Genomic DNA, 23,004 nt, shown 5'->3' with positions numbered 1-23,004 from the left:
TAGGCTGTTTCTGTCCCTCTCGAGTTAATGTTGGCACAGAGATGGAATTGGTAGCTCTAAGGGGCAAGGAGTTGATGGTGTTCCTCTTGCTGTCAAGGGCTGCTGCCAGACTCTTGAGGACCTGATTGTGTCTCCAGGTACAGCGGCCTTGTGTGAGGCTGGTCATACTGGTCAAGATGTGTTTGAGAGTCACTGGATTTGGGCAGAGGACGCAGGTTGGGTCCTTGCCATACCACTGGTGAAGGTTTTTCTTTGGGATGGGAGCACATCATATGTAGCTCTTATGGTGAAACTGATGTTGCTTGCTTCCATTTCCCAGACTGGCCTCCAGGTGATCTTTCTCCTCTCCATGCCTTCCCACCTCATCCATTGCCCCTGCTTGGCAAGAGAGACAGCCTTTGCGCTTCTTTCAGCCTCCTCCTAACGGCGCACCTCCTCAACCACTTCCTCCGTTGTGAAGCTGAAGCTTTGCGCCAAGTTGGTTTATTCGCTGCAATGCCAAATCCTCCTCTCCCCAGCTGGCCATGTCCCACAAAGTTGTTGTGCTTCAGGGCTGACGTAGCGTGCTGTACTGCTCGAATGGTGTCCATTTCCTTCCGGTTAACAGAAGTGGTGCAGCATTGCTGGCGGTCTGATCTCTGGAGTCCTTCAATGTCATCTGTTGTCTCACTGTAGAGCACTTGTACTCTTCGGTGAGACTCGGGATAGGTGGTTCAAGGACTCCTTTGCTGTAGATGCTGATGTTGGTCAGACATCGTGGGACCCCAAGCCACTTTTTCACATACGAAATTATGGTTCGCAGCTCCTTACGTGCAGATGTTGCAGCGGGCATCCCTCATAACTGAAGGCCCTCATCTGTGTGGTAACAGCTGGGTTTTTCAACAGGACAACGCTGCAGTTCACAATGCTCGCTTGACGAAGGGCTTCTTCAAGGAGAATAACATCACTCTTTTGGACCATCCTGCTTGTTCCCCTGATTCAAATCCCACAGAGAACATTTTGGGATGGATGGCAAGGGAAGTTTATAAAAATGGCCATCAGTTCCAGACAGTTGATGCCCTTGGTGAAGCCATCTTCACCACTTGGAGCAATGTTCCCACTAGCCTCCTGGAAACACTCGCATCAAGCATGCCCAAACCATTTTTTGAAGTGATTAACAAGAACGGTGAAGCTCCTCATTACTGAGTCCGACTGAGAAAATTCTTTGTTCTGGTTTAGAGAGTTTTTTGTTATTTTTTGAGCGATGGTCTTAAACTTTTGATCAGCTGATAAACAGCCTATTTTAGTTCAGCTGTTGTTTTCAATAAATTACTTTTTCAAAATGCTTTTTGTCTCACTCCCCCTTCTTGCTTTTGCATATTGTAGCTCTACTTAAAACCTCAATAAGATCCAAATGTGCAAAAATGCACATTTATATAGTAAAATGTGTTTTACTTAAATGCAGTGAAAATAAATACAAAAAAATAGATAAATATATGTAACATAAAATAAAGCATAATAAAGTATAAACTGGTGTGTGTGTGTGTGTTTTGTAGCCTGAAACGGGTTAATGTGAAAAAGCATTTGAACACTTGGAGATCTGTGGAACAATCAACAAACCATTTTTGAACAGTCCTTACTGTGAACAGTGCTAGTACTCGGTAAGTACTAAAAGGCATTTGAACAGTTGAACTGCCTATTGAACAATAAACAAAACACTTTTGAACAGTGTGTTTTTAAGGTGCAAAAGCACTTAGTAAGCAAACTGCCTAAGGCATAATCCATACAGTACTGAATGTTTAATTAGATAGGCAGTTGTGGCAAATGTAGTCGTCCTTGCCTGTGTACCGGCTTCATGGGCCCAAAATTTACGATGCTGACATCTGATCCACACTTGCTCCAAACACACAATGCAGACATTTTCAATGTCTGAGGGGTCAAAATGTCAAAATAAGGCAAAGGTTCTAACGTTTTTTAAGAACAGTTACAACCCTTTCCTTGCCAGGCAGCTATTAGAAAGCTAACCGTTTTTAGCATTTAGCTTCAAAGCTAGCACTAATGCAACACATCAAATTAAACTTGATAAACTACGACTTGAGCTTATGTAACTGAAACAATTGTATCTACAACACAATGGACACTATGCAAAAAATATTTTTGAGGAAAATTTTTACTTTCTGACCTGAAAAATTGTTTTTTGGCTCCAGAACAGACAGTTCAACTCAGAGGTATGAGGCTTCACCCGTGAGCTCAATTTGTAAGTGAGCATGGGCTGTATTGATGACTGATAACTGAGAGTGTTACAACCATCCCGGGTCTCACCTACTGTATATACTGTAATAATGCAAAGATCATAAAAACATCCATTTCTGTATATCCTCACTAGGGCCGTGGGGATGCTGGAGCCTATCCCAGCTGACTTCGGGCGCGGGGTACAGGCCAGCCAATCGCAGGGCACATATAGACAAACAACCATTCACACTCACATTCATACCTATGAACAATTTAGAGTCGCCAATTTTTTTGGTGCATGCGAACTCCACACAGATGCCCAACGGAGATTCGAACCCCGATCTTCCCGATCTGCTGACTGTGTGGCCAACATGCTAACCACTCGGCCACCGTGCGGCCCATCATAAAAACATCTGGGTTATAAAACTGACTATTTAGTAGCACCAACACTTGTTTTTTCTGTGTCCTCTGGTCCCCAAGTCAAGCCATACCCCACTTATGTGTAATAGTTAATGAGTTCATTAGTAATAGTTAATGAGTTCAGCTTCCACTGCTGTACCATAGGTCCTGTAGTAGTTGTATGTAACTGCGCAGCGTCCTGACAATCTTTGGTTCCTTTTTCTGACTTTTGCATGCATTCCAATTGTAGTGTGTTTTTCTATACCTCTAGCACCATCATCCATCTATTCACATGGCGTATTCTGTGGATTTTCTCTAAATGTATCCTTGCATCTGTGAAAAATATCCATCTTTGTCAAGTTTGTGTGTGAAGAGTGAGGTTTTCTGCAAACTAACTGTAAACAGCACGGGATTCATTTTAGAATATAACCAGCTGCCATTCCAAAATACCGGGACAATACAGTGACAGTAACTTGAGTTATCCCTCCAATTTCCCATCTGTGTGCACACTGACAAAAAGTCACAATTACGTAAGACAGTGGGGCTGAATGCAAACACAGGCACAGAGAAAGATGTGCCATTTCAAATAGAGGCAACTGATTGTACGTCTCCTTAAATAACAGTAGCCTCCTGGTACATGGAACAAGCAATACCTCACCTGTCCTATTTATGTTAACAGGCTCTGTCTTTTTCAGGGTGATACTCCCGCCCAGGGAGGGAGCCCCAGTTCCACGCTGACCTGCAGCACTGCCTCTCCTTGTTCAGAGAGCCCCTCTTCCACCTTAAGCAGCAGTGCTGTATGCCATCCTTTGCCCCTGCCTTTACCACACTGTGGCTCCAGCCTCAGCCCCAGCGGGACACTCTCCAGCCCTGTGCGCAGCCCTGCTCAGTGTTCTCCTGCTGCAGCTGTCACAGATAGCAACCTTGGGCCTCCTTCTCAAAGCCCCACCTCCACACTGGAGAGCAAGGACAGTGGAATCATAGGTGAGATTTGGCAAGTCATGCACATCTATGTGAAGATCAGCCCAGCTGACTTGTACCAGAAATACCATTCTACGTGTAGATAGTAAGTTGGATGAGGCATCGCTTTGCTCCAAGTCCTTGTCAAATGTGTACTCCTGTCTCACTGTTTCTGTATGTTGCCTGTGCCACTTCAGCCTCAAGGCTTCAACTCCCTGCTGTCAAAACTGGGACACTGCTGTCTTTCTTCCTTATGGGTCTGATGCTCCCAAAATAGGACACTTTTTTCTCTCCAAATAGACTGTATTCATAGTTAAACACGAAAGGGCAAAGGCTGCCTGCGTCATGAATGATAAAACTCTTTGATTGATGAGTATTGTAACAGAAGATGTGGTGTATTTTGCTCGGTACAGTGGAGATTCGTTTTGGACGTTGAAAATGTAGCTAGGATACAGCATTTAAAACAGTTTTATATAGTTTTTTGGGGTGATATCTGGCCTACTTCACTAATATTTCCCTTTCAGCTACTATCACTAGTTCTTCTGAGAATGAGGAACGCAGCGCCTCAAGTGCAGATCTTACTGTGGATGAAGTCTCAGGGGGCAGTGCTGGTGCTATGGGCCACACAGGCGAGGACAGTCATCCTGGGCTTACTAGGAGCAATCCGACCATCCAACCAGAGGAAGCATCACCGAGAGCTGATATTAAGGAGCCCCGGACACCGCCTGCACCGAAGAGACCCCTCCCACAGCACCACATACACGGTGCTTCCTCTTTCATGATGCCCCGTCCAAATTCTGTGGCAGGTACACGTACTTTCTCTCTATTATTCTTTCATTGCAGAGCAATATGAAGAAGGCCATCCACTCTGGAAATGCGTTCATTTGATAATTACATTTTCGTAGCCTGTGAAGCGGGTCTCGTTCTGACCACGAATAACCATTCAGCACATCTGAATCTCACACAACATCACATTTGTCAAACCAAGTGAAAAAGAAGCGTTAATCTTGTCATCATCATTAGGTTGCCTAGCGACCAGCAAAAAGTCCAGGAGGTCATTGATCTCAGCCAAGAAATAATGTCACACTTAACATAACCTACATAAAAACCATCACGTTGGCTTTGCACGGCAAGTAAGTGTTTGCAATTTGTCTGCAAAGCTTCGGCATTAGTTCCACTGTGGCATCCTTTTAATGATCCAACAGTAATGTTGCCACCAGTGCTAGCGCTAACACAACATGAGAGGTGACAGGTCCACCAATTTTATACCAATATTACACACCACTAAAATGAGCGACGAGCTGAGGCAATGACAATGACAGAGATACTATTTTGTTATTACAAGCCAGGCTACCAAAATGATACATAATTGTGTTTTAATGACAAGAATAAATAAATATGGGGATCAGAATACTTGCAGAATGAGACACCTTTTATATGCGGCATGTTAATGACCTACGCATTTGTCGTGAAATATTAATAGATCGGGTAATTGATGTGACATTGCTCAACTTTTCATCTGAGACTGACAACTCCCTGCACCATGTCAGCCAGATTCTCACCATGTGGAGCATTACTTCAATGTCCTACGAGGCCTCGCCTTGTCACAAAACTACCTCCCCCCTCTCCTGTCACCATTTCTTTTAGTGCACAAGGCTCTTTTTCTTCTTCCTTAGCTCTCCGTTCATTTGCGGTGCGGGCAAAAGAAGAGATTCCCTAAGGAGTGGCTTCACAGTAAAGCCTGCCAGATTCTACTGTCAGTTGGTGCTTTCATTTAGACAGTCTAGATACAATTCAGGATAAAGATGAGGTGGGCTGCTGTACCGGCTTGGGCCTGCTAATATTTACTCCCCAGACATGAAATACGAGGACATGTTGTATTGCTCTAAATTTAAAACAAAGCTTTAATTGTTCCCTTGTGGAAAATGTTGGAACAATAATGGCAAATTGTAACACTGAAGTTAGGCGAAAGTATAAAAACATAAATAAATAGCTTATGCAATGATGAAATAAAGGGATAAAAAGACAAAAGGAGTGTAAAAAAATGAGGAATAAATAACCATTTAAAAATAAATAAATTGGAGCCATTGCAGCTTTGCCAAAGCAACAAAACTAATGATGGCCAAAGTTGTTTGCACAGTACTGTAACTTTTAAATCTGCCTGACAGTTATTTAGCTGTTTTTAAGCTATTGTTTGCTCAAACAAACAGAAAAAGTAGGTTTGTACACCAAGAAATTGGAAAAAAAGGTTCCATATCCCTGCTTACATGTCGTCTTGTGGCCTTTGTGTGAGTCATGCTTATTTTAAGCGTCGTATTTGATGATGTCTGGTGTCATGGTTGCACGGTGTGTTTGGCGTGCTCCTGTCCTAACTGCAGAACACATTTTCTATTTGTGACTTAATTCGGGAGTTGATGGAGGCCGGTATTAGCGGTTCCCTGGAGCGAGGCACAGAATCACCCCAACTACTGGGGGCGATTGCTTTGTGTTCTGTCTTGATTGTACAAGCGTGTATTTCTCGTCTATGTGTGTTGAACATGCTGCATCATCGATAATGCAGCAAAAACATTTAATTTCCCCGGAGGGACTCGTGAAGAATGTTTTTTTTTCAACATTCATTACGTGGACACGAATACAGTACGTCTCTGAATGATATTGTTGTGTGTCAGGTCAATACAAGCGTCCTATTCCACTATGCACACAGCTTACACTAAGACTGGGACCGTTCTGGCGTGATGAGGGGAAAAGCATGGCCGTGAGTGCTGTGAAAGCGCACAAATCACATGGTGTAACACTTTGTGTGGACGAGTGGAAAGCTGATTATTCATTGTAGCGACGTCAACCGCAGATTTATGCAGTTCACCTGCATAAATCAAATAATTCTGTGTAGCGCAACAGCTCTGCAATAAATCCTCTGCTTCATGCGGATTAGCATATTACACTGAAAGGTCTTCTTAATATTGTGTCAGACTTAATTCATATGAATGGGGTGGGTAAAATACCGGTGCAGTCATCACAGTAGTAATGTCGAGTTAATCACAAATAGCAACACATCTCTCATCTGACTACTAAAATGTGACTTACGATTCTCATGTAGGAGCAATTAGTGTCGTTTTATCGAAGGCCACATAATAAATAGTCAAGGGAATGTAGAGCATGCTGTTAGTGGGTCTTCACTCTGGTGCGAGAGGATTTAACTTGCAACTTCCTCCAGTGTCCTTGAGAAAGAACAGAACAGAACAGAACAGTCGCGAGATGCGTGAAAGATGCGTTTGCCGTCCTGTAATGGCAGCATACAGAATCATGCTTAATTGATGTCACTACTTAATCATTGTGTGGATTTTGTGTAAAGGGGACATAAAATTGCTTCAGGTAGAAATGTGCTGTATAAATGCAGCCTACTTGGTATTTAGTAATCATCCTTTCAATGATTTCTAATGTGCCAAGAGTCTTTATTGTGTTGGAGTTCGGTGCTGTTGACCTTTAAAGGAGGTTGCAGCAGCTTTTCTACATTTGAGGCACCTGCATCAAATTCCAATTGAAGAGAGACTCCGCGCCACATCGCCTGCTTCTGATATGAGTGTTCTGCGGAGCTTGTATTATGAGATTTGATAGGTGCAGGGGCTGAGTTGACCTTTGAATGTGGAGAAGGATCAGCAAGAGACGCTGGCTAATCAGTCACACAGTCATCAGCAGGGGATGAAATGGTAGGCAGCATTGTTGTGGGTGACCAGAGCTGTTGTCAAACTAGATGAAAACAGGATTTCTGTCTCTATCTCGCTCTCTCTCTCTCTCATCTGTGGTCCACTCAGCAATTTGGCCAGGCGGTCTTTAGCCAGCAATCTTTCTCATCCCACTCCACACCTCCTTCACACTGTTTTTCCCGTTGACGCCTCGTACTGAAGATGTTCTTTCGATCGTCCATTCTCCTCTTTGAGTCTCCATTGACAATTGATTTTCATCTGTGCCCCTATTCTCTAAACCATATTCGAGCTTTTAGGTGAATTAATGACTCTATCGAATGATTGTTTGTCTGTATGTGCCCTGCGATTGGCTGGCGACCAGTCCTGTCATGACAAAAAGACATTGAGTCATGCTGGCCTATTGGGAGAAACGGTAATTGCTTAAACTTTTACACTTAAAGGAGATCACAAGATGTGCACTGAACACATACGTATCATGCTTATTGTCAGGTCACTTGTCTAGCCGCTGCACTTGTTTTATTCTCTGTTTGCTTGATTGGTCTGTCGGTATAACACTGGCGGGCACATTTGGTACCTGGGCCTTCAGTGGGGACCGAACCGGTCTGAATTCTTTCAGCAGACACTGATAAAAAATAAATTACAAACAGCCGTGATGAGTTTCGAACCACAGTCAGTAATCATGTTATCACAGATAAATAGCTTATGCAGTGATCAAAGAAAGAAATACAAAGAAAACAAAAAAAAAATGGAACAATAAAAACAATAGGGCTGTCTTAGCAGCAGACTATTCGACATTTGATTCTTAGGGGTCTGATTGGACTATCAATCTCGCCGTCATGTGATCAAGATCGTCCCATCCTGACTGAGGCCGCTGCTGAGCATAAATGTTTACAAAGAACGTCTTTGTTTTTGTCATAAATAGCCTATTTTGAGACCAAAACTGCCTAATTTTTGTTCATAAAGAATTGAAAATGACGTATGTTTAACAGAAGACCTCTACTTACCACGCATGAATAAAATCACCAGCTTCAGTGGCACAGTCCAAAGGAGCTCAGGCAAGTGCTAGCTTTGAATGCTAGGAAGTCAACATCGACGGGCTTATTGGCTCATCCATAATGTGGAAGCACAGTCGTCCCTCGTTTATCGTGGTTAAATGGTTCCAGTTTCGACCGCGATAGGTGAATTTGCGCCAAGTAGGATTTTTATAGTTAGAGCATAGAAAAACTGTTTATTACCTTCTAAAAACGTATTTTTAACTTTATTAGAGCCCTGTAAACATGAAATAACACCTATTTTCACCTTTATACTACTATTAGCTAATATAGTAGACATGATAAGCAATAATAAGACATAAATAACTCACGATTAGCAGTGAGAAAGTTTCGTGTTGTTGTAGTATCTCAAATGTAATGTGGGTCGATTGCTTGTGGCATTAAAAAAGGGGACATCAGCATATCATCCATCCTCACTATGATGTGTGTCACTTGATTGACGTATTCATGCCAGTCTGACATGAATCTGGCATACATAGACGTACACCTATGTATGCATACATAAGCATACATACACAGACGGCATCTCTGAAGCAACACAAGACATGGCCGTCGCTTTAACAATAGCAAAATACCGAGCTAACTAGTTAAATTGTCTCCAACACAATAAGTGACTACCAGATCGCTGCGATACCAATACTGTATCACTAATGATATAAATTACCTTGTACGTTATCTTTGAGTACATTGTCACTGATGCGCCTGACCTACATTACTGCCTGTAACTTCGAGATAGAGACTAATTTCCCCTGGGGAGTGGTGGTACACCGGTGCTTGCAAAGGCGGCGCTCAGCCAAATGTAACGAGCGTAAATAGAACGGCTCAGCAATTAAAGGTTCACACAACACCAACCATCTACATTGCAACATCACCTGGAGCAGTTCACAATCAATATTTATCTAGTAACGTGACAAACATATAAAACCTTTTTTGTAAAATGCATCGACTCACCGAAGATGTCACTTTTGATGTCAGCCATTGTGGGCGTAACTTGTCTCGTTGAACAGTTTTGCTCTGATCAACCAATCAGAGGACGGAAAAGTGCTGACGTCACTGTGGGCTGGATTGGGTGGCCCTGAGAGGCGGATCTGAACCCTGATTGATTAAAAAAAAAAACGAAAAACAGACCCATTGCTAATCGTGTGTATGTGACATGGAACAGTACTTCTGATTCTGAAGGCCCTGGGCAAGTTTGATTAACATGGCGACACACGGAAGCTGAATAAATGTCAGGAAGCATGCTAGTAAATGAAAAGAATTGACTGTTGGAATAAAGTAATACAATTGTGGGGTGGTGGGTCAATATTTGTATTATATATTTATGTTTTCTGACTGTATTTGAAAAAAACATTCTCAACCCAGATAGAAAAATCCCATTTTAATTTTTAGGGGTACTCAGTAAAGGAATTGTCATAACTTTCCCCTCCATACGGCGTCCGTGAATACTCGTCTCTTTTTTTTCCTCTCCTGCCTCGGGCTGACTTGCCGCTCTATTCATGCCTCATGCCAGCAGTTGGCATCCTGTGCGCATTTGCTGAGAATGCGCCCCCTCGAGTAAAATGGGAGCCTCCCCATGGAGCATGGGGACAGCACATGTTCTGCGTGTAGGGAGGGGCGGTACTGTAGGAGTGGTCTGTCTCTGCAATCTATACAAGTCTTGTATGACATGAGCTCCTTTTTTACCCCACTGAAAAGGAATTGTGCATCATTTTGTAAAAAAAAAATAAAAATATTGCAGTGAATGACAATTTGATGGGAAATTGTCAATTTGTTCGTTATGTCCGTACTGTTCTGCGTCCTAGTGTGTGAGAACTAGCAGGATACCGAAAGTATAATTTCGAGATAAACTGAGCAGAACGTTTTAAATACTGTGGAGATAAAGCCTGGCTGACCTGTAAACTCAGTACTGTGAGTGGGTGGTTGGTGAAGGCGGGTGTGGGAGTGAACAACTCTTTGCATTCTGCATGTTCTTTATTGGATTTATTTGATTATAATGGTTAACACAAGCTCAGCTTGGTATTGAGATTGTGTCTCTTCACATGACAGCAATTGGTTTCCGTTGATTAGCCCAAAATGTGAGTCCTGATGTTTGAGTGTGTACGAAAAATTTGTGTAAAATCGAGATCAGACATGTGACTCTTTCTTTCCTTTTCTTCCCTCCTCACTTGGCAAGGTCACTGAGTATTTTTCATGGAGAGCAAAAACAGATTATTGCTCACGTCTCCATGGATACAATAATTAATTCAAGCAATGAATTTGGCACGTCTGTGGTTTGCATTTGTACAATGTGTGCATCTCTCTGACCCTTTAATTGTGGCTCTCTTGACAGCAACGTGCTCCACAAGACTGGAGGACCTGACATATCTGGACAACCAAAGGCTTGGCGGGCACAGGAACTCTGTCCGCAAGCTAAATGCACCTGGACGCACAAACGAGGACTCCAAAGGTATTTTATTTATTAACCTTCTGCTATAAGTGTAGTGCGTGGAACACGATGATATGCACAAGCAGACCCTCAGTCTCATCTCACACTCTGTCCAGGGAGACTGACTCATTTTAAACAAGCTGACATCATGCTGAAACCGCTGCTGTTTGAAGTTCCCGGCACCAAGGCAGAAACATCTTTCGTGGGCCGGGATTGGCTTTTCACACGCCTGGATGAGGTCTTGAAGAAAACGAGCAATTGCGACGGAAGAGGGGCTGTCATTGTGGGAAATGCGGGCTCTGGCAAAACTGCCATCATGTGGCGGCTGGTGGCGCTCAGCTGTCATGGCATGCACACCCAACACGGAGGGCCCAGCATCCTCCGCAGCCCCAGCTCCTCTCCGAAATGTAAGATTCAAACTAGGGATGCACAATATTTTTTTTTCCCAAACGTTCTGCCTCTCAATACCGATACCGATACGATAACTTATTTATAGCTATTATTTTTTAAAGTTTAGATTTAACTGGAATTTGTGCCTGGAAGTAAGAATCTTCGGGGATGGATTGGACAAACTGTATCCGTAGATTTGTCTAAACCAAATACGACATCACTACTATTAAAGAAAATAATAATCGAGAAGTTCTGTTTGTAGAAGTGGACGTTTATTTTTTACAATCAAAACTGAGCTTATGTCCACATTTCCATCTATCAGTGTATGCAGGAGTGTGGCGACCACATGCAAAATAGCGGCAGCTCTGAACATAATACAAACCGTGGCTCTGAGTGGTTTACTAGCCGACACAAGCCATTATCTTCAACAATGGTGGAGGGTTGGTCGCCCAGTGTGGCTAGCTTTGTGGCCGCTTCTTTAGCAGGGCTGGCGTCGTAGCGACGCTGGCGTTCCAGGTGGTTGACAGAGTAAAGAAATCCCACACGACTGACGCCATGATTGTTTACACGTGAGCTCAGGTGAGGTGTGCAGCATGTCACAGGGAAGGAGCGCTTGATTTGCCCACCTTAGCTCAGTCACACGCGCCACAGTACGGGTAATCACGCCTCATTGGAGAATCGGTTATCTGAGCTGTTTTTAATGTTATTGGATCAATTGATATTTATTGATATGATGTCATAATTCCTCATAATTACTGTGCGCCCTTAATTCAAACCACCGCTCATCATCATCATTTACCGTATTGACCTGAATATAAGACAACCCCGAATACAAGCTGAAAAATAGCCATTCATTCAAGCCATTCATGCCGTGCCCCCCTTTTCTGGCCGAACGATAAATCTCATTCAGTTGAACTCGTAATTAGCAAGGATAGAGACATTTTTGACATACTTCATCTCTTGTATTGGCTCTCATTAGACTGTGCAAGTGTACCCAATGTTGTGACCTGTGCAGTGGTGTTTGTGTTTTAAGTAAATGTGACAGCAACACTTTTGAAAAACATCATCTTGTGTCTTAGTACAGCAAGATATCCAGTACTATATATGCGGTGCAAATAACAAATACAGCAGCGCTCATTTTTCAGCGTCACTGCATTATTCATGGACACCTGCGCTATATGTTGTCATTTTGATTTATATTCAACGTGGCTCTAGTGGAGTGTGCGGAGAGGAGCTCTGGTCACGCTGCAACTCTCCTGTCTTATGTGGTTGCGCTGCACATGTTGCGGTCTTGCTTAAAGATGCACTGATTAATTGTGTTCCATCATTCTGTCCCTACATTCCTGGGCTTACACTCGAGACATCTTCTAATGAGTATAAATGGCACTTTTACGTTTGTTGCTTTGTGCTCCATTCAGGTGGGGATAGGCAGGGAAAAGCTGCCTCCAAACAAGCCACTGATTCCCAGATCGACCCGAGTGCTGTTCCAGGAGCGACCGATAGTACAGCGGATCGGAAAGAGATCGTCAAGTGCCTCGCGACCAAGGTACCTTCAACACCACACGAAGGCTTGTGAGAGGGTTAGGTCACAATCCAAGCCAACGTTTTCCGAATTGACACCACTAGAGTGTTGATTTCTCAGTAATACAGTTCGCAAACTTCAAGTAATGCGCTGCATGACGAGTGGACAGAATGAGGGAGATGCTCATTCCACCCAGTTACAAGTGCTTATGCTAACATAAGCGGCTGCTAGTTGTAGATTTACTTGACCGGTAGACATGGCCCGAGCCATCTGTGAGGTTCCTGAGGTCAAGGCCTTGGTGTTTTTCCCCCTCTCAGGCCTGTTATGTGTGTATGTGAGTGTACAGACAGATGCACGATGCAACAAACAAAATGTAAATGATGTAGGGATACTGGATGATTTCAGTCTGTATCAATGTGAATTTAAACACATTGAAATTAGTGTAGTACATGAAAGCAAGTAAGTACGCGCGTGTTTTCCCCCTAAAGCAAGGCAAGGCAAGGCAAGTTCATTTATAGAGCACAATTGGTACACAACGTATTTAAAGAGCTTTACAAAAAATAAGAGTAAAATCACTTCAAAAGATCATTCCAGAAAACATAAAATCATTCTAAGATTATTACATAAAATTCCGTAAATGATTTCATAAAAAAAAAATAAATAAAAATTGAAGAGTGCAGATGAAATACTTTCAGTTGTCAAATGCACAGTTGAATAGAAGTGTTTGCAGCTTGGATTTGAATATTGGCAAAGTTGAGGATCTTCTGGAAGACTGGTCCAGATTTTGGCAGCATAAAACTGAAACGCAGCCTCACCGTGTTTAGTCCTGACTCTGGGCACCCGCAGGAGACCCCTCCCTGAGCTTCTCAGAGCTTGAGATGGTTTATGTGGCTCTAACATTTCAGAGATGTACTTTGGCGCAAGACCATGAAAAGACTGGTACACAAGCAGAGCCGTGTAAAGTCTATTCTGTGAACCACAGCAAGGCAGTGCAGAGACCTGAGTACCCGACTAATATGGTCATATTTCCTGGTTCTAGTCAGGACTCGAGCAGCAGCATTCTTAATTTACTGCAGATGTGTTAGAGCTTGTTTAGAGAGCCTGTTGAGAAGGCCGTTACAGTAGTCTAGCCTGCTGGAGACAAAAGCATGGATTAGTCTCTCTAAATCTGGCTTAGACACTATTGCCTTGATTTTGGCAATGTTTTTTTAGGTGGTAAAAAGCTGATGATGTTATTGATTTAATGTGGCTGTTAAAGCTCAGATCTGAGTCCATTATTACCCCTAGATTTCCAACCTGATGATTATGTTTAGGAGAAAGTTTCAAGGTGACTAATAACACTTTCTCTTTGTTTCTGTGGGCCACAGAGAATGATTTCAGTTTTGTCTTTGTTTTGCATCCACACACTGATCTGTTTGATGCCGTGACAAAGTAAATCTTCAGGACCATGTTCACCGGCCATCAGTGACACGCAGAGTCACTCCGAGTGTCGTCTGCATAGTTGTGGTGGGACACATTGCAGCTGTGTATTAGCTGGCCTAAAGGAAGCATGTACAGATTGAACAATAGAGGTCCCAGGATTGACCCCTGGGGAACCCCACAGGTCATAGCCATTTGGTCTGAGACACAGTTACCATTTCCAACAAAGTAGTTTGTGTCCTCCAGATGGGACTTGAACCAGTTTACAGCAGTACCAGAGATTCCTGCCCAGTTTTCTAACCTCTATAATAAGATCACATGGTCAACTGTGTCAAAGGCAGCAAAACTTCGCCTGCATCTGTGTTCGCACAGATATAATTTGTCACTTGAAAGTATCAAACACATTGTTGGAGAGGAGAAAGTCAGTAAGATGTTGGTATACAACCTTTTGTAAGACTTTTCCCCAAGAATGGCAGGTTTGATGTGGGCTGTACGTAATAATAATAATACATACTCTGTGGAATACGTACAAGTTTCTTTCCTACACGGTGATTGTAGGAGACAGGTAATAAGTTTGTGTATAGAGAGGCGTGCTCACGTGTGCACAGGTGAGTGCGTGCTTACAGTACGTACACACAAGCCATAAATGGCACGCACTTGCTTGTGCCGGGAGGAAGGAAGAGAGGGCAAAGGCTGGGAAGCTGTCATTTTGTTGACCTTTTTGTTATACGTTAACATTCACATTATCACGTTTCCTTACACCGCTATCAGTCATCCATTTCACATTCAAAGTATCTGTTTGGTTTGATCATTATGAAATTATAATTTATAATTATAATTATAAATTATAGCTTATTATAACAACCCTGAACCACGCCAAATCCTGTTCAGCATCTCTATGCAAGCATGTCATCGAGATGGAGGACCCATCCCGACCCCCCTCAGCGTGAAAGGGAGGCCACAATAGTGATCCAGGTCAAGTTTTGGTGTATGTCTGATCGTGTACCTAAATGAACTCCTACGTCACTCACACTGTTCACAGAACACATCAAGGACATATAAAATACAGAAATAAAGCACAAAGTACAGGAATAGAATTAAATGAAACAGTAATAAAAAGAGGCAGAAGAAAAAATAACGCAATAATGAGACCACTGCGCTTAGTTATTACTGAAGCTTTTATAGGACGCTTCAACATGCTGAAGGATATGATCTTTATCCTTAATGACGGTCGCGATAGTTGAACGTTTAATACCAAAGTGCTGCCGATATTGGTGGCTGTTTATCCTCTCACAGAGCTATGATGTTCATTTTCACTTCCATGGTGAGGGCTTTTCTTTTCCATGGCATATTTCCACCAGAAGAGCCTGCCTTAGGCTTGGGAGGCATAATGAAGTACAAAGAGACGCGACGTGCGAGACAAGTACATCCTGCATGCTAGCAGTGTGTAATTCAACCGCTGCAAGTGCTGAAACTATTTCCCGAGTGAGTCCAGACTAAAAATGTTAATTTATGGTAGCGCGTACATAACCATGAAATGACGAAACTCGGAACATGGTAACCTGAGGACCGCCTGGTATATACTGTACTTTATACCTGGGGTTACAGTGGGACGTGGCATGAGGCTCCCCTGATAGTAACATTATGACAGACGCAAGCGCTACCATCACATGCAAGGTGTCCAGGCTGGTCCGTCAGTGTTGCAGAAAGTGATAGAAGTAGCTGTGGCAAGGACAAAGACACTATTGCTCTTATTGCAAGCCGTCGGACCAATGCAACATCCAAATTATTTTGGATGGAGAAACCAATGTTGTAGCTTTAAGATGAAAAGTGTATTTTTAAGGCTCCAGAAACCTAAACCTGGATGTCCGCAGAAAAATCTGGAGTTTGTCACAATGTCATGCCCATCGTTGCTTATCACTCTATTTCTTTTTGATGTCAGCTCTTTGCTTGTATTATTTTTGTTATATAGTCCAGCATCACAGCAGTACAGTAGGAAAAAAAACGATGGGGGCTATGTTCAAAGACCCATATGACATATTTGCATGTAAAAAAAAGCTACGGACTTCTACATTCCTGACATAGTTTCCGTGTCAGGTGTTCTACCATTTGGGCACGTGTGGAAGCTGTTGCTGATTACATCACACCGATGACATGGGAGCTTCTAAATTTACTAACTTGGCCTCAATAAGAGTAACCATGGAAACTAGTAAGACTACTTGTGATGGAGGATGTTGACTCAAAAGTCACATCATTCATTGGTCTTAGTGTTCTGTGGATTGAACTTCACAAAGCTACCACACAGAAATATTTGTTTTTGGTTTGTATGAAAATGATTAGGCGGTGTAGTTTACAGATCAGCCTGCATGGGCCTGAAAGGCAGCAGCTGTCATTCATTTAAATTCTAATCTGTATCTTTCAAAGCGATATCATCCAAATCCTTTGCAAATGAACTCTCTTTATGCTCTGTCTCTTGCCAGGTGGTTGCTTACCATTTCTGCCAGGCCGACAACACATACACCTGCCTGGTACCAGAGTTTGTCCACAGTGTTGCCGCCCTGCTGGCCAGAGCACCACAGCTCACCCCGTACAGGGAGCTGCTGATCCAGGAACCCCACCTCCAGAATACACTCAGCCTGCGGTCCTGTGTCCAAGACCCCATCACTGCCTTCCGAAAAGGTGTCCTGGAGCCCATGGCCAACCTGCGCAAGGGTAATAAAGTCCACACACTCATAAAGTGCTCACAAGACAAATGTGCTATTCAAGTTTAAAGACCATTTAAAATTTAAAATAGTGCCATTTTCAAGCAAAAGGGTCTCTGCTTCCCTTTCTCTGCAATTAGGGCGGCTGCTGCAATCTCCTGTACGAAATAGCCCATTAATGACTCCGTCTGATAGATTAAGTCACTGATTTGGATACCAGGAAAGTGGGAAACTAATCTTAAGTCATTTACATAAAGAAGGGATGCGTGTTATTTTTGCCCTGGTGACTCATCAATAGCCCACCGGATTTCAAGGTCACTAAATCCTCTCGAGATGCAGTGGAATGTTTAGGCCATATTAGCCTGCTCACTTTGTTATGATTCAGCCGGTCAGCTAGATTGATGTGTTATTATGGCCAACCCTCCAGAGTCTTAGCAAAGGAGTGTTGCGTCTACTCCATCTCCATTAAGCAGGTTAAAGGAAAAAAATGAAGAGCCCTTGTGCCTCTCAAGAGCGCATGAGTCCTCACCGGCTCGTATGGGTGCAATGACCACTTAAATAATAGCAAACATGATGGATATGTCCTGTTTGCTGATAATAAACAACAATGGCCTCTAGCCCCTTTCAGCAGGATGTAATCAATATCAACATTTTCACAACATATCTGCTGGAAAACAAAGAACCAGGACATAGACAATATGAATATACAGTATATGCATGTATATGGATACTGTATATATACTGTATATGTATATATAGTACAGTATATCGCTAACATCATCATTTGTTATGTTTGCTAATTGAATGTTTTATTCTCTTTCTCTACACGCATGTGCAGAGCGGAGGCTGCCTGAAGAAGACTACATTATCTTGGTTGACAGTCTCAATGAGGCAGAATTCCATAAACCAGACTATGGGGACACCATCGCTACCTTCATCACCAAGATAGTCGCCAAATTCCCGCTCTGGCTGAAGTTGGTGGTCACAGTGAGGACGGGCCTGGTGGTGAGTGTGCACTGTCCTGTGAATGACTGGTGACCAGTCAACAGGACAAGCGGTAGAAAAGGAATGAAGGAATGGTGCGATAGGAGTAGCTAGTTGAGTTATCTCATTTCAGGGAGGACATCAGGGTCTTGTTTCCATCAAGTTTATCCATCTCTAGTGGCAGACCTTAATCTTAGATACAAAATATGTCCTGATGTTATTAGGTTGAGGGTGGAGGAAGAGTTCAAGTTAAATTGCAGTCATTGAGAGTTAAACAGCTGCTTGCTTCTTGTTGATGTCCAAGCAGAAGCTGTAGCAATTGTACATATGATCAACTTTACTTGAAGATTTGTCAGATCAACTCAACGTAGATGTTCCGACACTCTTTGCATTTGGCTCAGCGCCAGCTTTCAAGCACCCACGATCACCTGTTCATTTTCATAACACACCTCTTACATACTGTAAAGAGATCCGTGTCGACAACTTAGCGACATGGTCGCTATATTCAGCAAGTAAGGGCGCACATTTAAGTGTTTCTTGCATCATGCATTTATTCGGTAATTAAATACAAGCCATCAACAAATGTGAAGCATTCGGCAAGCAGGTGCACGGGAGGGAGCCCCACCTCCGTAACGCCATGCAATGCACATCTGAAAGTTGAAAAAAAAAAAAACCTCTCTAATGCAACCCAGCCCCTGGCCAAGCATGGGTGTCCAAAGTGTGGTGCAGGGGCCATCTGTGGAACATGGCTCACTGCAGAAATAAAATAAACAAAAAGCCAGCAAAAGTGGAAAAATAAAGCAAAAAGGCATAATGTAACTTCAAAAAGCTAAAATGTGGATACTAATAACTCAATAAAAAGACAAAGATTTGTCTGTAAATATATAATGTATGTTTTTATTCTATATAGATTTAATTATAACTAGTAAAGGAGAGCTGGACAGCCCTGACATAAACAGACAAAGACAAGTAGACAAGAGAAAAACAGTGAGCTGTATTATTATTATTATTATAATAATACAGTGGAATTAAAAAAAATGCGGCAAAGTCAGCACGCAATATTTAAAAAATGAAAAACCATAGAAAACTCCAACTTGGACACGTGTTGTACATACCTTCATACCACCACCGGCAGCCTGGACAACATCAAGCCGATATGAGAATTCTTCCCAAATGCACCTCAGGATGTCGCGGTCCACCGTGTTGACTGCAGCTGTTATTCGATCTTTCATGTCACCGATATTTGCTGGAAGTGGTGGAACATCAGCTTTATCTTGAACATAACCCCAAAAGAACAAGTCACACATAGTGAGGTCTGGGGATCTGGCAGGCCAAGCGCAGAGAGTGAGGTCGTTAGCAGCTCTCCTACCAATCCACCGCTGAGGCGCGTTTTTGTTCGGATAAGCTCGAACCCCAAGATGCCAACGGGGCGGTGCTCCATCTTGTTGAAAAATGAAGTCATTCGAATCTGCTTGCAGTAAAGTGAATAGCCGGTTTTGAAGCATTTCGAGATACATTTATCCTGAAACGGTGTTTCCTTCAAAGAAAAAGGGACCATAGACCTTGTCTTGAGACACAGCAAAAAAGATGTTCACTTTAGGGGAATCTCTTTGATGCTCAGCTGTTTCATGTGGGTGATTTGTTCCCCAAATGCGCACATTGTGACAATTGGCTATGCCACACAAACGGAAAGTTGCTTCATCACTAAAAACTAGATGAGAAAAAAGGGTTTCATCATTTTCCACCATCTCTAGCATTGACTCCCAGAATGTCCTTAGCTTCTCCTTGTCGTCACAAGTAAGTGCATGGACGAGGCTTCGTTTGTATGGTTTCAAATGCAGTCGTCTGTTTAACACGGGTCAGACAGCGGTTTGAGGGATTGCAAGTTGACGACTTGCTTGACGTGTAGACTGAGGTGGGCTCACCTCAAACGCATCGTGAATCCTCTCCACTTGCTTTTCTGAAACGCGTGGTCTTCCAGGCCTCTTTCCTTTACACAGGCATCCAGTCTCTTTAAAGTGTCTCACCCACCGTCCAATGCTCTCACGATGGGGCGGATCAATGCCGAATTCTGTTTTAAAAGCACGCTGCACCGTGACAGTGGTATTTGCTGTCGCAAATTCAAGCATACAAAACGCTTTCTGCCCCGGAGTCGCCATTTTGAGTGTAAAAAAAAAAACATAATTTTTTTGGACAATTGAACGGCGTTAGAGGAGTACGTCACCACAGCTGTGGCGTTCACACCCAATCAAACTTGGACAACTCCCCAATCAAATGAGAACTGATTCAGTCCATTACAATGCTTTTAAAATTAATAAATGTTGTAATTATGAATGAAATAAAACAAACAAAACAATAAAACAAAATTGCACATTTCAGAGTGGCCTTTTATTGTGGGCAGTCTAAGGCACACCTGTGCACTAATCATGGTGTCTAATCAGCATCTTGATATGGCACACCTGTGAGGTGGGATGGATGATCTCAGCAAAGGAGACGTGCTCACTATCAGAGAATTGTGAACAATATTTGAGAGAAATGGTGATATTGTGGATGTGGGAAAAGTTTTAGATCTTTGAGTTCATCTCATAAAAAATGGGAGCAAAAAGAAAAGTGTTGCGTTTATATTTTTGTTGAGTGTAAATGACGAATGAAAGGGATGAATGGACATTTAACTATTGGTGCTACGATCAGGGTGCTATGCTGCCGATTCCGATACCCACAAGTGAGCTCAGCCAATACCGATCACATAGTGATCAATATACATTTTACAATTTATTCATGATGAGTGCTATTGGCCAGCGGCACAGTTTAGGGGGGAATGTTAGGACAATTCCAAGGGCCCCAAAAATACCTTAGGTAATTATTAAAAAATAAAAAGGGGGGACCCAACATGATTTTTTTTTCATGGGGCCCAGAATCCCTTGGCTACATGATCTGAAAAGAGGAACCATAAAGTCACATTCATTTAGACCAGGTGTGTGCAAACTTTTTCCACCGAGGGTCGCGTATGGAAAAGTCAAAGGTTACGGGGGCCATTTTGATACTTTTTTATTTTGTAAAAAGGCTAAAAAAAAAAAGAGAAAACTTTGTGTTATAGGTGACAAAGCGAATTATAATGTTTCTCACCTTCTTTATCCAACTGCTGGTACTTGCAACTTTCTTTGGCTCCACTGTGGGTTATTTTGCAGCCATGATCAAAAGAAAAACAGAGACCTGTGGCGTAACTGTGTTAGCAAAGAACTACAGAGTCAACCACTGATGATATCATAGATGGACGACGGAGCTGACTTCCGGTTCCTATTTTCATGTATTGGCAAGTTAATGGTTGGATGTTTTGTGATAAAAATCAATTAAGAACACAGTCAGACTCATGCACAGTCAGTCTATTACGAACACGACAAGATCCACGCCATATTGCATGCTAACCGGAAAATGCATGCAAACTTTGGTAAAATTTTGTAACTTTAACCGAAAAACACACAAACAGGGATTTCTGCTAACCAAGGTTCAACTGGATTTACAATCTAAAGGCAAACTTTGAAATAATTCCAGAACGGGGACATACTGAGATAGCAAGCTTGTTTCATTATGGGCAGAAAAAAAAGACACCGATATCTTGTTTTTAATGCCGATATTATCAAATATTCCTAGTTATTTTGCATGATCTGCCACAAATTAAACCTTCTTTAAGTAACAGAAGCCTTCCTATTGCATGCCTCCTACTGGTACCTCCCAAAGTCCCCCATAGTTAAATGTTCGACATATAACTGCCGTGGTATAGACGTCATGGCTTTTGGCACAGAAGTACTGTCTAGTCTGACGTCTTCTCTCAATCCTGTCACTAATCCCAGCACACAGTAGATGCATCTGTCAAAAGCCAAAGCCAAACCTCCAAATGCCGCGTGGATTACAGCATGAATGGATGTCAACGCTACTGCGAGTCTGTTGTGAGCCCGGAGCTTGACAACCAGCCAGCCGGTTATATAATTGAATTAGTGTTTTGGAAGGCACTAAACACATTTGGGGGTCACTTTCACTATGATGCATTTCAAGTCAGCAGGCATTAGATACTGAAGTGTCCTGAAGTATCAAGATGAAAATCCCACTTTACCTGTCCTTCACCCAATTGGATGTATCTTGTCTTCCTTCGTGTACCAGCATATTTCACTTCTTGTTTTGGAAGTGTGAAGTCTACAAGTCTGTTGCATGTCGATATTATTGAGAGACTGTGCTGCACCAACATGCAATTGATGTTTTTGATGAGACCGAGCTGGTTCTGGCCGGCGTTGAGCTGTTGCGGATGGCAAGAGAAAAGATGAAAATGTGTTTCTGAGAGAAGCCTGTGAGCAGTGCTGCTGCTTGAGTCATTGTCACACTATTTACTGTACTGCATCCCATGGCCCTGTGTGACTCAGACCCATCTGAGCAATGGGTCCTGGTTTAAGTGCTTTTAGTTGCACCAAGGACTCTGCCGAGAATTCTTTAAATGCAGAGTGCCTGTGTCACACCTCACTTGAGAAGATATTAACAATAATTAATCTGTTTTTCTCTCTTGCAGGAAATTACCACTTTGCTCCCCTTCTCCGGCATCTCCCTGGACATCCTGCCTGACAGCAGCGACCTTGGAGCCGACCTGAGCGACTACATCCACCACCGGGTCAGCGGCAGCACCCAAATCGCCGGCAACGTCACCACGCCCACAGGCTCCGCCCCTGACCCGCTGCTCCTCAGCAAGTTCAGCAGCCACCTGACAACACGCAGCCATGGCTCCATCCTCTACCTTCAGCTGATCCTGGATCTGTTCCACAAAGGCCATCTGGCACTGAAAGGGGGAAACTACCTGGTGGTGCCTGTGTCTCTGTCAGAGGTCAGCCGGTGATTAGTTGTTCTCATTGCATGTGCAGCTAAAACATCTGTTTAAGCCTCTTAGACCACATTAGAGCTGAAAACACATTTTATCCAGCCTTTATTGCTGGCCTGAGTCATGCCAGGCATCTGAGTGAGATGTCTGCTATGTCACTGAGCCTCACTGTTTTTAGGTTGGAGAAGTTGCAAGTGTATGCTTGTCTTATATTTGTAATTTGATTGATGTTGTCAAATTACAGAGTAACCATATTTGATAATAGTCACGTTGGGCACCATACACCTCACTTAAAAGTAGTAGAACTCTGTCACTAAGGAAGACAGATAAGGATAATAATGAATGAAGTAAATGTAATTAAAGAAGTATTAGCAG

General features: G+C 42.8%; 1 protein-coding gene across 2 annotated transcripts in view; it reads left to right on the top strand.

Annotated features, from left to right (window-relative positions):
* The window catches only part of LOC129179055 (protein TANC1-like), a 48,222-nt gene that overhangs the window by 11,228 nt on the left and 13,990 nt on the right, over positions 1 to 23,004 (top strand). For both annotated transcript variants that reach the window (XM_054771875.1, XM_054771876.1), the window contains exons 6-13: positions 3,306 to 3,594; positions 4,095 to 4,376; positions 10,656 to 10,772; positions 10,868 to 11,158; positions 12,560 to 12,687; positions 16,563 to 16,794; positions 17,623 to 17,789; positions 22,327 to 22,635. In XM_054771875.1, coding sequence (XP_054627850.1) covers positions 3,306 to 3,594; positions 4,095 to 4,376; positions 10,656 to 10,772; positions 10,868 to 11,158; positions 12,560 to 12,687; positions 16,563 to 16,794; positions 17,623 to 17,789; positions 22,327 to 22,635 — 1,815 coding nt within the window. The remainder of the gene's footprint in view (positions 1 to 3,305; positions 3,595 to 4,094; positions 4,377 to 10,655; positions 10,773 to 10,867; positions 11,159 to 12,559; positions 12,688 to 16,562; positions 16,795 to 17,622; positions 17,790 to 22,326; positions 22,636 to 23,004) is intronic.

Source organism: Dunckerocampus dactyliophorus, chromosome 3 (genome assembly GCF_027744805.1).
Source record: "Dunckerocampus dactyliophorus isolate RoL2022-P2 chromosome 3, RoL_Ddac_1.1, whole genome shotgun sequence".
Lineage (NCBI taxonomy): Eukaryota > Metazoa > Chordata > Actinopteri > Syngnathiformes > Syngnathidae > Dunckerocampus > Dunckerocampus dactyliophorus.
The sequence above is the reverse complement of the archived record's forward strand: the minus strand, read 5'-3'. Positions and strand labels throughout refer to the sequence as shown.